This window comes from Lonchura striata, chromosome 5 (assembly GCF_050655825.1).
Source record: "Lonchura striata isolate lonStrDom1 chromosome 5, ASM5065582v1, whole genome shotgun sequence".
In the NCBI taxonomy this organism is placed as follows: domain Eukaryota; kingdom Metazoa; phylum Chordata; class Aves; order Passeriformes; family Estrildidae; genus Lonchura; species Lonchura striata.
Window position 1 is genome coordinate 18,665,403 of NC_140707.1, and position 13,706 is coordinate 18,679,108.

The 13,706-nt window shown below is 40.8% G+C and overlaps 1 protein-coding gene across 29 annotated transcripts in view; it reads left to right on the plus strand.

Annotated features, from left to right (window-relative positions):
* LOC110469629 (uncharacterized) overlaps positions 1-13,706 on the plus strand; it is a 217,000-nt gene that overhangs the window by 83,506 nt on the left and 119,788 nt on the right. For 21 of the 29 annotated variants that reach the window (XR_014955509.1, XR_014955507.1, XR_014955510.1 and 18 more), the window contains one exon: positions 7,981-8,100. The exons of 7 other annotated variants lie outside the window; for them this stretch is intronic. Coding sequence is in view for 3 of the 22 variants with exons in the window: in XM_085579916.1 (XP_085436042.1) it covers positions 7,981-8,100 (120 nt within the window). In the remaining 19 variants the exon portion in view is untranslated. Of the gene's footprint in view, positions 1-4; positions 6,732-7,980; positions 8,101-13,706 lie in introns of those variants that run through there. One more of the 29 variants, XM_085579906.1, reaches the window with a different exon arrangement.

A 13,706-nucleotide genomic window follows, 5' to 3' on the forward strand; every position in this document is an offset into this window, starting at 1 on the left:
AGAACCTAATTTTGCTATTAAGAGTAACTGAATTTGCAGTTATGGTTTATTAGTGAAGGAATTAATGCCATGAGGAGTAAATCCTTTTAGTTTGTGTTTGTTCCCACTATTCCCACTATTATTTTTAAAGACCATTCCAATGGAAAAATAGACATATGATGTGTGAGGACACAGATTTACCTTTTAACACACCAGTGAGAGAGAGACAGTGGTGGGCTAGCTCCTTGCCAAGAGGTAGGTAGCATTCACTACCCAGCTCTTTCTGCAGGCTTTGCTGAAAGCAAATATTTGAGTGCGGGAATTGTTGTGTTCCCCTGAGGCTGATGACCCCTGTTTGTGCATTATACCCTTTCCGGGGAGACATACTCATATTTCTTAGGTATGACTGAATTTTCACATCAGTTTAGTGGTTCTAGTTCTTAGCATGGCCCTTTGTCTTCCTTCAGCCAGCTCCTCCCTGGGATAGTGATCTCTTTGATTTGTTCTTCTCCCATACTATACCTGGTTTTAATTTGTGCTGCCCACCTGGGCCAACTGTTAATCTACAGGCTCTGAAGACCAAAGAGGGAATATTCTGCAAATCCTCCCCTCAACTTTACCTTTCAATCAGGGTGCAAGAGGTGTCACTAGCTGGAGGCAACATGCAAATATCCTCCAGGAATTCAGGAGCAAACCCAGTGTTTATGGAGACTATGTGTTAAGGAACTTGGCTTGACTTGCAAATTACTTTTAGGAGAGTGAGTTTGAAGAATAGGAAGAAAATCCCACGTGTGGGCATACTTCTGTAATAAAACCCTCTCCTCTCCCTGGAATCACCTCTTGACAGGAGAGAACCTTTCATTCAGATAATGAAAGACCTGTAAACACTTAAGAAATTTTCTTCAGTGTATTAACACCCTTGCTTTCTTTGGTCTCTCTCTCTTTCTTCTGCTTTTAGCTGTACACTGAAAGGAAAGGTCACTGGCATTTGGAATGGTGTGATTGATACTGTTTCTGTATTTCCAGTAAAGTGATCTCTGGAACTCCCAGTCAATGGTGCTCTGTTTCTGTTTAAATTACAACCACCAGACCTCAATTTTCCTTTCTAGAATAAGATAGGACTTGATGTGAAGATGAACATATAGAATTATCTGGACAAAATGAAGTTATGCTGTGGCTCGTCCTTGTTATTTGTGGCTGCTACAAAGCTCAGAGGTCAGGGTTTTTTGTTGTTTTTTCTTCCCGTCACAAACTCACAGCAGGTCAAGCTGGGTATATAGGGTAATTGTGAGCAGAACAGTGTCATCTAAGCAAATGGACAGAGCTTGTTTGACATGTGGTTTTCTCAGTTGCTTCCTGCTCTATCTGTCCATACTTTTCAATTTGTGCCGTTGAGACGTGTAAATATATTGGCATATTGAGTATATTTAATGCTGTTACAAAATTGCCTAAATCCATCTCTGATTCTATTAAATGCAAAAGGTTTTCATAACATCCATAACAGGGAGGCTGAACATTCAGACTGGCAACGTCAGGAAAATACCTAAGGGACATCAGGATAAAGAGGGGTGGCAGAGAGAAACTGGGAAAGAAGGACAGGGAATGGGAGGAATTCTTCTACCATTATTTGCCTGGAGCAAATTTTATAGTGCATTTTGCAGCCTGTGGTGGTTTTAACAAAGGAGCAAACCTAAAATAAGTGCCAGTGTAAGTGCAAGGTTACATAAAGCCTTATGAGCTCACAGTGAGATCTGAAGTTAGCCTTACATCTGAATTTGTACCATGGTTTATTTGTTAGGCTCTATGGGGTCTTTCTTTGTGTTTAATGGATTTTGCTGTCCTTCAGCAGCAGAAAGCCTTCAGGTCCCGTCTGCAGCCATTGCAAAGTGTATTTTCTGTGCACAACTTTGTCTTGTTGTACCTAAACAACATCTTATTTGGAACACTTGGATGCAAAGCTTCCAGCACAGTCCTCAGCCTCCTGCCATGTTTATCTGCACTTCCTTGGTGGTCTGGTCTGTGCTGAAGCCATGGAAATTGATAGCTCCCCAAAGGCTGCCAAATCCACTGCCCTGATCTTCACTGGTGTAATTACAGCTCTGTCCAAAGGCTCCAGTGCTCCAGTGACATGAAGGTGAAGTTGTTGTTTTGAAAGAAAATAAAATCAACTGAATTTTTGGTTGGTGCAGACATATAAAGCTGCCTTCAGTTGGCTAATCAACAGTATTAGTAAATAATAATATGATTACTACTTAAACAAGGCTTGATTATACTTTCCTAAGGAAAAGCAATTCTTTACACTTCAAAATTAAGTGGATTAAGGTCCACAGTTTTTCTTATCTAGGACATCAGGAAGAAAGATCACCCTTCTCATCTGGGAGTGTCTTTCAGCACTTCACCTTTCATAAACCTGACTGGTTATGTGGCTCGTGCTTTCAGAATATATGAGGGTCAGGATGTCTGTGGCAAATGGATCTCCAGGAGCACCATGGCTGACAACTTTATGTCAATATCCTGGCAAAAATTTGAGTGCCAGGATACCAACTGCAGATGAGGATCTAACTGATCACTGTGCTAGGAATTTCCCCTTCAATGCTCATCAAATTTCTAGATTTTAACTTCCCTGACAAAATTGCCTGATGCCTTCTAGCTATACTCCAGAAAGTCCATAAGTGGGAAGGTTGCCTTTCTTGGGACTCTTGTGGTGTCTGAAGGAATGCAGTGATTCAGAAATTCTGTTTGCTTAATAATTCATAAGATTTCTTACTTTTCCTGTTAGCCTTTAAACAGTGGGAAGAACTATGGCAAAATAATTAAGATTAAAAGCATTGTTTCCTCTTCAGATGAAAGTAGCATTCACTTTGAAATGCTTGGTGGTGACTTTGATTCATGTCTTAGATGGACCTTTGTCTGCCAGAAGCTGCTACCTTTGCACAGCTCCAGAGAAATTGCTGGAATACATGGTGGGGCCAAAAAGAGAGGGGAGTTCAAATGTGGACCAAAGGAGAGTGATAAATCTAAAATAAAGCCACTGATCCAGGCAGACTTCCATGTAAGACAGAAGATTTTAATGCTGTTTACTGGTATCATTTTTCAGAGCTCCAGTTAAATGCAAAGCAAATCACAGATATGTTAAAATTTTACTGTGTGGGCCAGACTGTTGTTTTCAATGAGCAGTGGTAAAGCCCCTGCTGTGGTTTCAGCATGGTTAAAAGTCCTATTTTTGCTGTTCTCAGTGATTAAAAAAATAGCACGTTTGATATGCTTTTGAGTTATGTGAATGCGTCTGTTTCAAATTATGAATGAGAAAATTGTTAACAATAGGTTAATTTTTTGTTTGTTGCTCAGATGGGATGTTTTAGTCCCTAAAATTGAATACTAGTGTAAATCACTGTCTCTGCAGCATTGCTGCATTTGCTTTCGGATGGATTTATGGAAAGGTTTGATTTTCCTTTTCTTTAATCTTATATTGGCTTATAATGGAGCCCACACCAGAGCCTTGTAGTGAGCCAGGCAAATATAGCTGTCTTCTAGCTCATGCCTCAGCAGCTGCGAGGTACTGGCACACAGCAGAGGAGCTTTGTGTCTTGGGTCTTTGGATTTCATTCAATCGGTTCCACTTTGCATATTTATTCATAGTAAAGCACCATTAGCTCAAGACTAATAATTGGGATGGCATGGAGAACACTGTATAAAGAAATGCAGGCCACTTGGCTCTTCAGAGGCCTGACTTGGTGAGGATTTGACTGATTCTTTACATCAGGAGCTCTGTGAAGCCTCTGAATAACGTATTAATGCGCATTGCTGCTTTTCTCATCCGCTCATTTAACATATTTCAGTTCAGTAGAGTGTTTCTTGAATTATACTCATGTAGCTTAAAACCTAGCCCTCAAGCTAGGTAGGAAGCCAGTTATCTTTTTAAAAAATAACTAGAAAAAAATTAACATTTCTGAATGCTGGTAAAGAGCAAATCAAATGTCTTCATCAATTTCAAAGATTTAAGTTAGGAGTTTTATACCTTCTACATATTTATTTGTAGGTGAAAATTGAATATCAGCATAAATATGTTTTATTTTACATACACGTCCACTCAAGCTGCTTTGAGTTGGTAGGAGCCTTTCTCTTCAGAGATGAATCACTGCAAGTTTTTTTTAACAAAAAACTTACCTATCTTCCTACCAAGCCCTTTGAGCTTTTCGGATGGAGAGCATGCTGCAATGGGAATCTTAGAGAGAAAGGAAAAGATTATGGTTCAGGGTTTTCTTGTTTGTTAGTGATTCTGGGACCTGGAAAGCATGGGTGTATCAGAAGCTAATTGGATTACCCTCTGGTCATGGCTGAAATGTCCCAGCAAAGGTCAACATTGTAATACTATGAGCAAATTATCCCTGATTCTGGAGGGACATCAAGATGTGGATTCATTTTCACCAAAATTTGCATCTGGAGATCCAGTTGTTAGACCTTTGTTTGTTGAACCTCTATCTGAATGGCAGAAAACAACAGCAAAAGAAGCCATCCCAGGAGCCAGCTTTTTTCCAGGGGGCTGCAGGAAGGGGTACAAAGTGTTTAAAAGATGTAGCTTGTATTCTCTGCCTGCTGAAGCTCAGAATCCTGGGGATTTTATCATATGCTGTGAGGGCAGAGACCCATTCATGGAACAACACTGAAACCACTGCAGGTCAAAAGATGAAAGATATATTTTGAGAGCCACTGACTGATTAAGTAGTCTGTCATCAATAATGGATTTTGAGGAAGTGGGACAGTAAATATGTCTGGGAGAAGGAAAAATTAAGTCAGAACTGAACCCACACTTCAGACTGAGGTACACTCATAAAGCAAAGAATACTGTGCTTACTTCTGGTGTTTTAATTTATGTGTGTAGATAGGAAGAAGTGGCTTCTGTTTCCACTCTGAAAATGGACATTAGACTCTTAATGCACTTTCTGAGTTGAAGTCAAATAAGTGAAGAGTGCCAAGATAGCAAATAGACCTCTATTACGTCAATTAAGTTGTGGCTATTTATTTTAGAGCTGATTTTGGCTAATGTATTGTGCTGAATACATTGCATTATGGAATAGTTTGACTGTGCTTTAGATTACTGCTCTGTAGTATGTGGGGAAGCTATTAATATATAAATATATTAGTACATTAGAAGTATAAACTCACCTGTGGTTTAGTTGCATCCTAGGAAGGTTCCACACTGCAGTACTCCATGGAAAGCCAAATGGGTCTGCAGGCAGCACCTCTGCAGCCAAAGCCTTCTGTCCCATGCTAAGCTCTCACAGTGAAAGTGAATTTTATGCTATTGGAAAACTCTTTTTATTGGTGTGGCTTTACATCAGGTCTGTCAGTGAAATAAGTCTCTTCAGCAAAAATAGTTTTGTGTGAACATAACACTTTTTTTGTCCATAACCCTTTTTTTGTCCTTATGGAAAAACTAAACTAAAAAATGGCACCACTAAATCATCAATACTATAGCAGCAAAGGTTCCCACAGTTAACCTGGTCTCAATCAAATCTTCAGAGATGTTAAAAATCACAGTGGAATGGACCTGTGGGCACCTTTCAGCATTTTTCTGGGTTGAGAGGTAAGTGAAGCAGATTTCCCATCCAGCCTCATTTAAAGCATGTGGGATATCAGTATCCATATGGAATGCTTCATGATTAATCATCATGGAGATTTGTCTCTGTGGAAGATGTTTCATTCAGCCCAGGACTGAAAAACAAAGGATATGTTGCTGCCACACTAATGAAAAACACAGACAATCTGCTGTTCATATGTGCCAATTGTTTCTGCAGCCTTTACATAAATGCACTTAAACACGAGAAAAATAATTGCAGGCAACCATTCTGCAGAAAGCTCACAGGAATATGGGCTCTTTAGGGGGATGCTTTCTACTGCATAAAAAGCCTTTCACAAATTTAATTCTTGTTCTTCTTTGTGCTTGCTGTTGGTCAGTCCATCAGACTACAGCACCTCAGTTGAAAAAGTGCCAAGCAGAAAATGAAATTGTAGTCAGGGGGTGAGAAAGGTCAAGGGAAATTTCAAATTTTAGGTACTTTTGTCTGTAAGACAGCACAATCACAAAACCCAACCTGAAATCCAGAGAACCTTCTAAGGATGACCATGACAGGTAAAGCTGTGCACACATTGGCAATCCAGTCAGCTTCTGAATCTTTTTAAGTAACAAAAAAGTGTAAATACTGCCATTGCAAAATATTTTTATAGAAATGGTCATTTTCTATGGGTTGAATAATGTGCTAACTGCGGACAGATGATACATTTGAATAGATCTGGTTTTGCTCACCAAGTTCCAAAAGGTATTTTGTAATATTATTGGTACATAAGATTGGTAACTGGTAAATATTCAGGCTGTTGCTCATCTAAGGTTCAGATCCTTGCAGTATGAATAGACAGATACTTCTGCAGCCACAATCATCATTAGAATTGTACTGTTCTCTTTCTCCTGCAGTTTGCAGAAGTTTCTTCTCAGTTGTTGTCCCAAATTGCATGGGCTGTGGCCCTGGAGTGTTGGAGAGTTGTCACCTTAATTCTGCAAGCCCATACTCCACCCATGTGCAGTGGTGACCCCTCTGCTGCAAAAAAAAAACAAACCCCAAAATTACAAAAGGGCAGAAAGAGTGACCAAAGGTCTGAGCAAGGAGTGACTGGACCTCCTGGGATGCTCCAGTTCAGAAAATAAAGGAGTAAAGTGGGATCTGATAGAAGTCTACAAACCTCTAGTGGCGTGGGTGAGTGGATACTGGTTACCATCTTTTAGGGTGCAAGAAATAAGGGGTGTCAAATGATCTTGGCAGGAATCATGTTCAAAACAAAGAAGAGCAACTTCTAGAAGTAGATTGACATTCCCCCCCTCACACAGCCCCCTGAATATCAGGCTAGCCCAGAGGTCTGAGGCTGTGAGGGGAGGAATATCAGGAGATGGCAAAGATTTCCAAAAGAAGCTCTTACCCCAAAATACGTTGGTTCAGTTCTCTTTATTCTGTGATGTCCAAGAGGAGAGTGGGCAAAAGAGGACGAACAGGAAATGTCAGGGGTCTATATAGACTTTGGACAGGGTGGGCTTCCCTGGCTCTCCACCAACCCCGTTGGGGCAGGAAGGAGGGGTCCAGGGTTATCTTGATCAGAGTCACAGGGTCCCGGGGACAGGGGAAACAGAGTGCCCATGGGCTCACTGTAGCAGTAGATTTCTTGCCAACAGATGCTTTGGGTGCAAAAAAGTGCCTGCGTGGCTCTAAGGGGAGACAAGGCTGGAAGGGACAGCTCTGTTGGGTGTTCCTAAGAGGCCACACCAAACTCAGGAAACTTTTGAGCTTAAAATAATCCCAGGACTGGGAATGTGCTCAAAGAAAATGTCATATACGTTTACCTCTGTTCTTAACTTAGATATGAGGTTTGCTTATGGCCATTGTTGAAGACAGGATGCTGGGCCAGATGGCTATTCTGCAGCTCCTGTATCTGCTATAGATAAGTCTTGCCAAGATGATTTAACATTTGGTATACAAGGCATTGATGGTTTGGGGTTTTTTTCTTACTTGGTCAGACTTTCAGGTCCCAGATTCAGTCCAGACATCATTCAGGTCATCTTCCTTGTGGTATCTGGAGAATTAATGCTGTGGATTTTAGCGTGATTGGAACAAGACTTTTGAAACAGAAAGAAGGCTTCAGTCCTTTCAGAAATTCAGATGGCTTCAGTCTATTTTCCACCCTCCAAGTATTATTATGGAAATGACTGCATCTTCCTTTGTTTCCATCTGTTATTTCTGTGGCAGTAAGTTCCCAAATATGCTGTAAAGGACTGTGGACTTGCTGTATTGGCTATTATCCACACATTGATCTGCTACTCATCCCCAAACTTATCTCTTCAACTATCTTTCTCTGAATATACAAGCCTCAGTTTCCAAGCCAAATTTCATTCAGTTATTTTATCACAAGTGCTAACCACTATTTTTGCTTGTTGGTTTTTCTGGGATGTTTCAGGCTTCCACAAAAGCCAGAGAACACCGCCACTGGGACCCTTACTGGCAAACTTTTGATCCATGCTATGTGTGGTACAAGAACAGTGCAAATCTCTCATCTTTGTCTTTGGTAGAATGCAAGGCAAGTACATAAAATACTTCCTTATTATAATGCTTAGTAGTAAGTGTTGCTATTAAGTCATCATCTAATTTCTGATTCTGTGAAAGAAGAATGTTTTGGGCAGAAATTTTCCAGGCCTAGGTTTGTTACAAAGTAAATTGTTTGCTGAATGAAAAGCTTTTAAGCAGACAGACAGCTGAAAGGCCTGAAATTCAACAGTTGCAGTTTACATGGAAATTGTCTTTATTGTGGAGTTGTCTATAGGTTTTTTGTTTTTGCCTTCATTTTAAGTTGTCTCCTTTGCTTTGCCACAGCCATCTTGTTTAGTCTTTGCCATTAGAAAACAATCAGAAAACCAGTGTTGCCAAGTACAAATGCATCTCATTTTTAAAGTTCAGCTGGGGTTTTTTTTCCTTATATGATGAATTTTACACAGAGGCTGCTGCATGATACCTTTTAAATATGGCCAACTCTGCCAAATCTAGCAAAAGGAGCATTTTGGCCAGACATTATTGTTGCTGCCATTGTGAGTTCCACCATTGCAAGACCTGGGCTAAAACAGAACAATTTTCTGCCTTCATATATAAGGGGCTGTCTGGCATAAAAGAGGAACCTTGCATTTGTCTAGGTGCACAGCAGAAAGAAGCAGGTGCACATACAACAATGCAGAATCTCTGTGTAGGAGCCACTTCTCTAGGATTTTCAATTGTCTAAAAAACCCTCCAAGCAGAGCTGCAAAATAGCTGCAAACTAGATTGTGATAAGGAGTAGCAGATTATCAGAGACCAAAAAGGAGAAGTCAACTCTGTGTGAAAAACTCAGCAGGGCTGAGCAGCCAAAGGAAGGTGGAGGTGAGTACAGATGTTGAGACCTGATCAAGAAGGTGTCATTGTCAGCTTGAAGGCCAAAGATTTGATAGGTGAAAATTAGTAACATTTTTAGTTATTCTAATTCCCTATCAAGACATGGTGCTGGAGCTTAGTCAAACAAGCTTAGTTGAAATAACTCCTGTCTTAAGCTATCCTATAAAACAGGCTTCTGGAAGGGCTTCTGAAGCTGATTAACTTTGTCTCCCACCTAGTTTGCTTTTCATTAATGTTCTGGTTTCACTCAGGGCTGGAAATGAGACTTGTCAGGAAGGCAATGGGAATCTTGTGGCGCACGAGGAAATGCAAGAGCTTGCCAATGGAAACCTTTGTCTAGTGAGATTTTGTTCAAAAAAGCGTGTCCATGCAAATCCAAGTGATGGGCTGGGCAAGTCGAATTCCTCATTCATTTTGTGACACACCGGTGAAGCTGTACATGGCAGGACAACCTGGTCATGACACAGGGTGAGATTGTAATCAGAGCATTGTCATGAGCAGGCTGGGAGACAAGCAGCGCTTCCAACCTTTGCATCCCTGGTTTGACAACCAACTGTGGAGCTTTTAGTTGGCAATGTGGATCAAAACATTGCAGATCATATTTTTAGCTCTGTGCATGTGCTTTCTGGGGAGCATCATTCTCTCTTCCTACCTCCCAAAGGCCACAGCAATATTTGTGTTGCCAATATTTTTTAAGCTGGCAAGATGTGGTTTTTCTTTATTGCCAAACTGGTGAAATTCCTTCCAAGGGAAAAGATATGGGGGGGTTATTTTTGTTTTCAAAGTTTCTGCTAGTATTATTTTTTCCTTCTCTATACATCTTTTGCACTCAAAAACAAAATGATTGGATTCAAACGAAAATGTTCTAAGAAGTCGGAGCCTTTTTTTTTAGCATTTTTAAGTGAAAGTGCAATCCAGCTGTTGGCAAACCATAAGCTCATTGTTTTGGCAACTCTGTTTCATTTTTTTTTTTTTTTCTGTTATACTAACTTGTTTGCTCAGGTATTGGAATTCAGAGTTTTTCCTTCTTTTTAGAAATTCACACCCTTTCTGGCAAGGTTTGAGCTGTTTTTATTGCTTACAATTATACCTACAGGTAAAATAAATACTTTCCCACGAATACCCTGGAATCCGGTATGGTTGTAAGCTGATGTAGCTGGAAGAGCTGAGTTGTACAACGAGTATTTCTACTGCTCTTTCTTTTCCTTCTTAAAGACACAGGGCTTGAATCTGTTCTTGCTCTTGAGTTATTGAAGCAGTTCTTTGTAAAGTTGGCAGGGTCTCCTCCACACCAAGCTGGTGTGGATGGGAACAGATCCAAGTGACTTGGAGAGAATATACCTGTGAGGAAAACGTAAGGTGCCTTTGCAACATCAGTATTCCTGTGGCCTTCAGAGCACAACTGAACAGATCTCTATGCTGTGCACACAAAAAAAAAAAAATGGTGTTGGGAGGACATTTAGATGTCACAAAGAAAAGCATGGAAAAGTTAGGAAATGCCCTAATTAAAGCTGCCTGTGTAATTCATTATGATTCATTTTTTAATTATCTGATCCCATATTATTTTTTCCGCAGATGCCTCTTACCTCTGTGCACAGGATGTTCAGAGGCCTCTTAATGAGCAGCTATTTGGCATTTTGTTTCATCTTCATTGTTCCATGTGTGGCCCAAGGTCTTATTTACTGCGTGCTATTAAATCCTGTTTTGAGGGCTAAATCCATAAAAAGGCTTTGGCCTGGTGACCCTGTGTGCTGACAGATCTGACTTCTCAGCCCCCTGCTGCCTGGTGTTAAGAGGTAGAGTTTATGGCCCAGGTGTGCTGTGGCAGTGTGGGGTCAGCTCTCCATCCTGAGCCATCCCTAGCTCAGGTGACTCCAGGAAGCACATCCCTTTCTGTGGCTGCAACCTGCTGCCACCCAGAATCCAAATACCATCTCCTTTCCCTGCAGAGTTTAACGGGAGTCTAGGGTTTGTGACTCATGCATCCTGTTTTCAGCAGTGCCACCTACGTGCTGGAAAAGCCCTGGAAAAGTATTTCACCAATATTGTGACCCAATTTTCCTCCCAATAGAAAGGGAATGACAGCATGGGCCAAACTGTCTCACAGAGGTGTTCTCTGGCTCCAGGGTTTACAAGTCCTTTGGAGTCTTAGTTATGGGAAAGACAATGTATTGCTTCTTCATCCAAAACTGAAGGTCAAAGTTATGGAAATATCCCCTTGACTCACTGCCTGAATTAGATTTACAGAACTCTTGGTGATCCATTTTTTAACACAAGAAAAATGGGCAACTTCCAGTGATCTTCAAACTGGGGTCTTCCAAACCACCCCAGAAATCCCACCTGAGTGATTTATGGAGAGACAGTGAAGCAGGCAGTTTTCTTCTCAACTCAGACTGTCAGGATTGTGTCTGTAGCAGAACACAATGAGCCAGAGATGGTTCTTTGACCAGGAGATCAAAGAGCATGGCATGACTCAGCCATGGGGCTGAGCTCACCCTCCTCCTCTCCCAAAGAGCCAAGACACCTTGGCCATGCTGCCTGGTGGAAACAATTGACCTTTTCTATTTCTCAGATCATGCTGAAGCAAATCTGAGAGAGGAGAAGCTGGCAAGAGCCAAGCCCACATTTGTGTGGGGCACCACACAATGGTGTGGGGCACCACTGACCAGGCTTGTGCTCTGGTCCACGTCATTTATCAATACAGACAGGGCCCGTGCATGGTGTTCAGGTTTCCCTGGGCACCTGTCACAGGGAATGTGGGGGAATCTTTAGGATCTGGTGCATTTAATTATTCTACCTCTGGGTAGTTTAGAAGAGTCTGGATTACGTACATCCTGTGATTTAATGGCAGCTAACCCAGTAGTCTTTGGTGGAGTTGTGGGAATTTTCCAATTCTGATGTCTTATCCAGGAGAAATTTTGCAAGATTAAACTTCTATAGGTATATAATTCTCTTTCTGGTGTGCTGCTGGGCTTTATATTTCAGGGAGGGAGGGAGGGTCAGGAAGTAGGTACTTGAACTTGAATCTCTTACAGTTTAAGATAACACCCAGCCTTGGAATCACTTGCTGTATGGCTATTTTTCTTGTTTTATGATGTTGTTTGGAGGTAGATGTGACAGAGGTGGTAATTTTCTCTTTCTGGGAAAAAATGCATCAAGAGATTACTTGAGTTTTTCCTTATTGGCGTTTTGATGATGTTTTCAAGGGCGGAGGAACAATTTGCTGCTTATTTCTACCCCGAGGCCCTGCCAGTGGGACCTCATGTTCCTTTCCAGCCAAAAGCTGCATTGATTTTCTTTCATTTACATTTATCCTGAATTCAAAAGCATGTAAATGATACCTCAATTGTTCCTTCTGTGTTAACATACTGGAAATTTTCATTGCATTGACTGCCCATGCACTCACATAGCAAGTCAAATGGACCACAGTTAATATGTGTAATAAGAACAGAGCTACGAGGAGCAGGCTGCCTTGTCCAAAAGGAGCATACGTTTCTGGAAACAAAACTTTCTTTCACCACTGAGGGCCTGATTGCCCTTTAATTCAATCCTTGGTAGGCCAACACATGAGAAAACAAGCTATGGAGTAGGGAACAACGTGTATAACTGTAAATGCAGCAAGGCAATCTTGCATCTGGCATAATTGATCTATATAGGAGGGGAGATTTTATTTTTTAAATTCAGCAAAGAAAAAAACTACCAAAAAATCTATCACAAACAAACGTACCAGAAAATGTGGCCCAGACCTGCATTCAGCTTGTTTCATTTCTCTCTGTAATCCCTAGTGCTTTGCCTCTGACACCTTCCTTGAGCCTGATCAGGAGCTGGATTTCAGTGTTGCTGGTGCTTCTCTTGCCCCTGTTGTGCAACTACTTGATGAATCTGATTTTGGGACCTACTTAGATGCTTGGTGTTAAAATACTTTCCTGATCTCTGTCCAAGCCCTTCTGAAGCTCTTTGATTTCTGTAAATGTGATGATTCAGCCTGGCTGGATCCTTCTTGAAGGCTATGACACAACTTGGGTTAGCTTCAGAATCAGCCCTGCTGGCAAAACAGACTTTCTTGTGAGATTTATGGAGCTTCCTGCTTCCTGCTTCTCGCTGGTCTGCGAGTGGAACAAGACTAGCCTTTCTCAGAGTATCTTGGCACTACTCCTTCTAGAGAGAACCCAGAACAGGACACTATGAGAAATACCAAACTTCCATACACTGAAAAAAAGAAAAAAAAAAAAAACCAAAACCAAATGCCTTTGCTTTTTGTTGGGTTTGGTGGACTTTTCTTGTCTTGTTAATATTTTTGGAAAGTGTATACAGCAAATACATGAAGTTATAATTCTGTGGATTAAATATAATTCAAGTTGACTTGAAAAAGTGATATTTTGGCCCATTAAACTCTTAATCTCAACAATTATTTTGCTTTTCTTACTGTTTCATTTGCACTATCACTGTCACTTTTTTTACCATTAAGTTAAAACCCCTAAAATAGGAAGTCTCTGTACATCTCTCTGAGACAGATGAACATTGAAGTGACCTGCTTAAGACTGCAAAAGGGGGAGAAAAAAGAGCAGGAAATCAAGAACTCCCAAAATCTTCTCTCAATTTGAAAAACCAGGATGAAAAATCTATTTAAAAAGTTTCCTTTATTATTGTCATCATTATCATTATTATCATTAATCTTCATGCAAAATACCTGCATGACTTTTCTCCCATGCAACATAAGTTTAATGGTTTTGAATATGGGCAACAAGAATTTTTACACCCGAA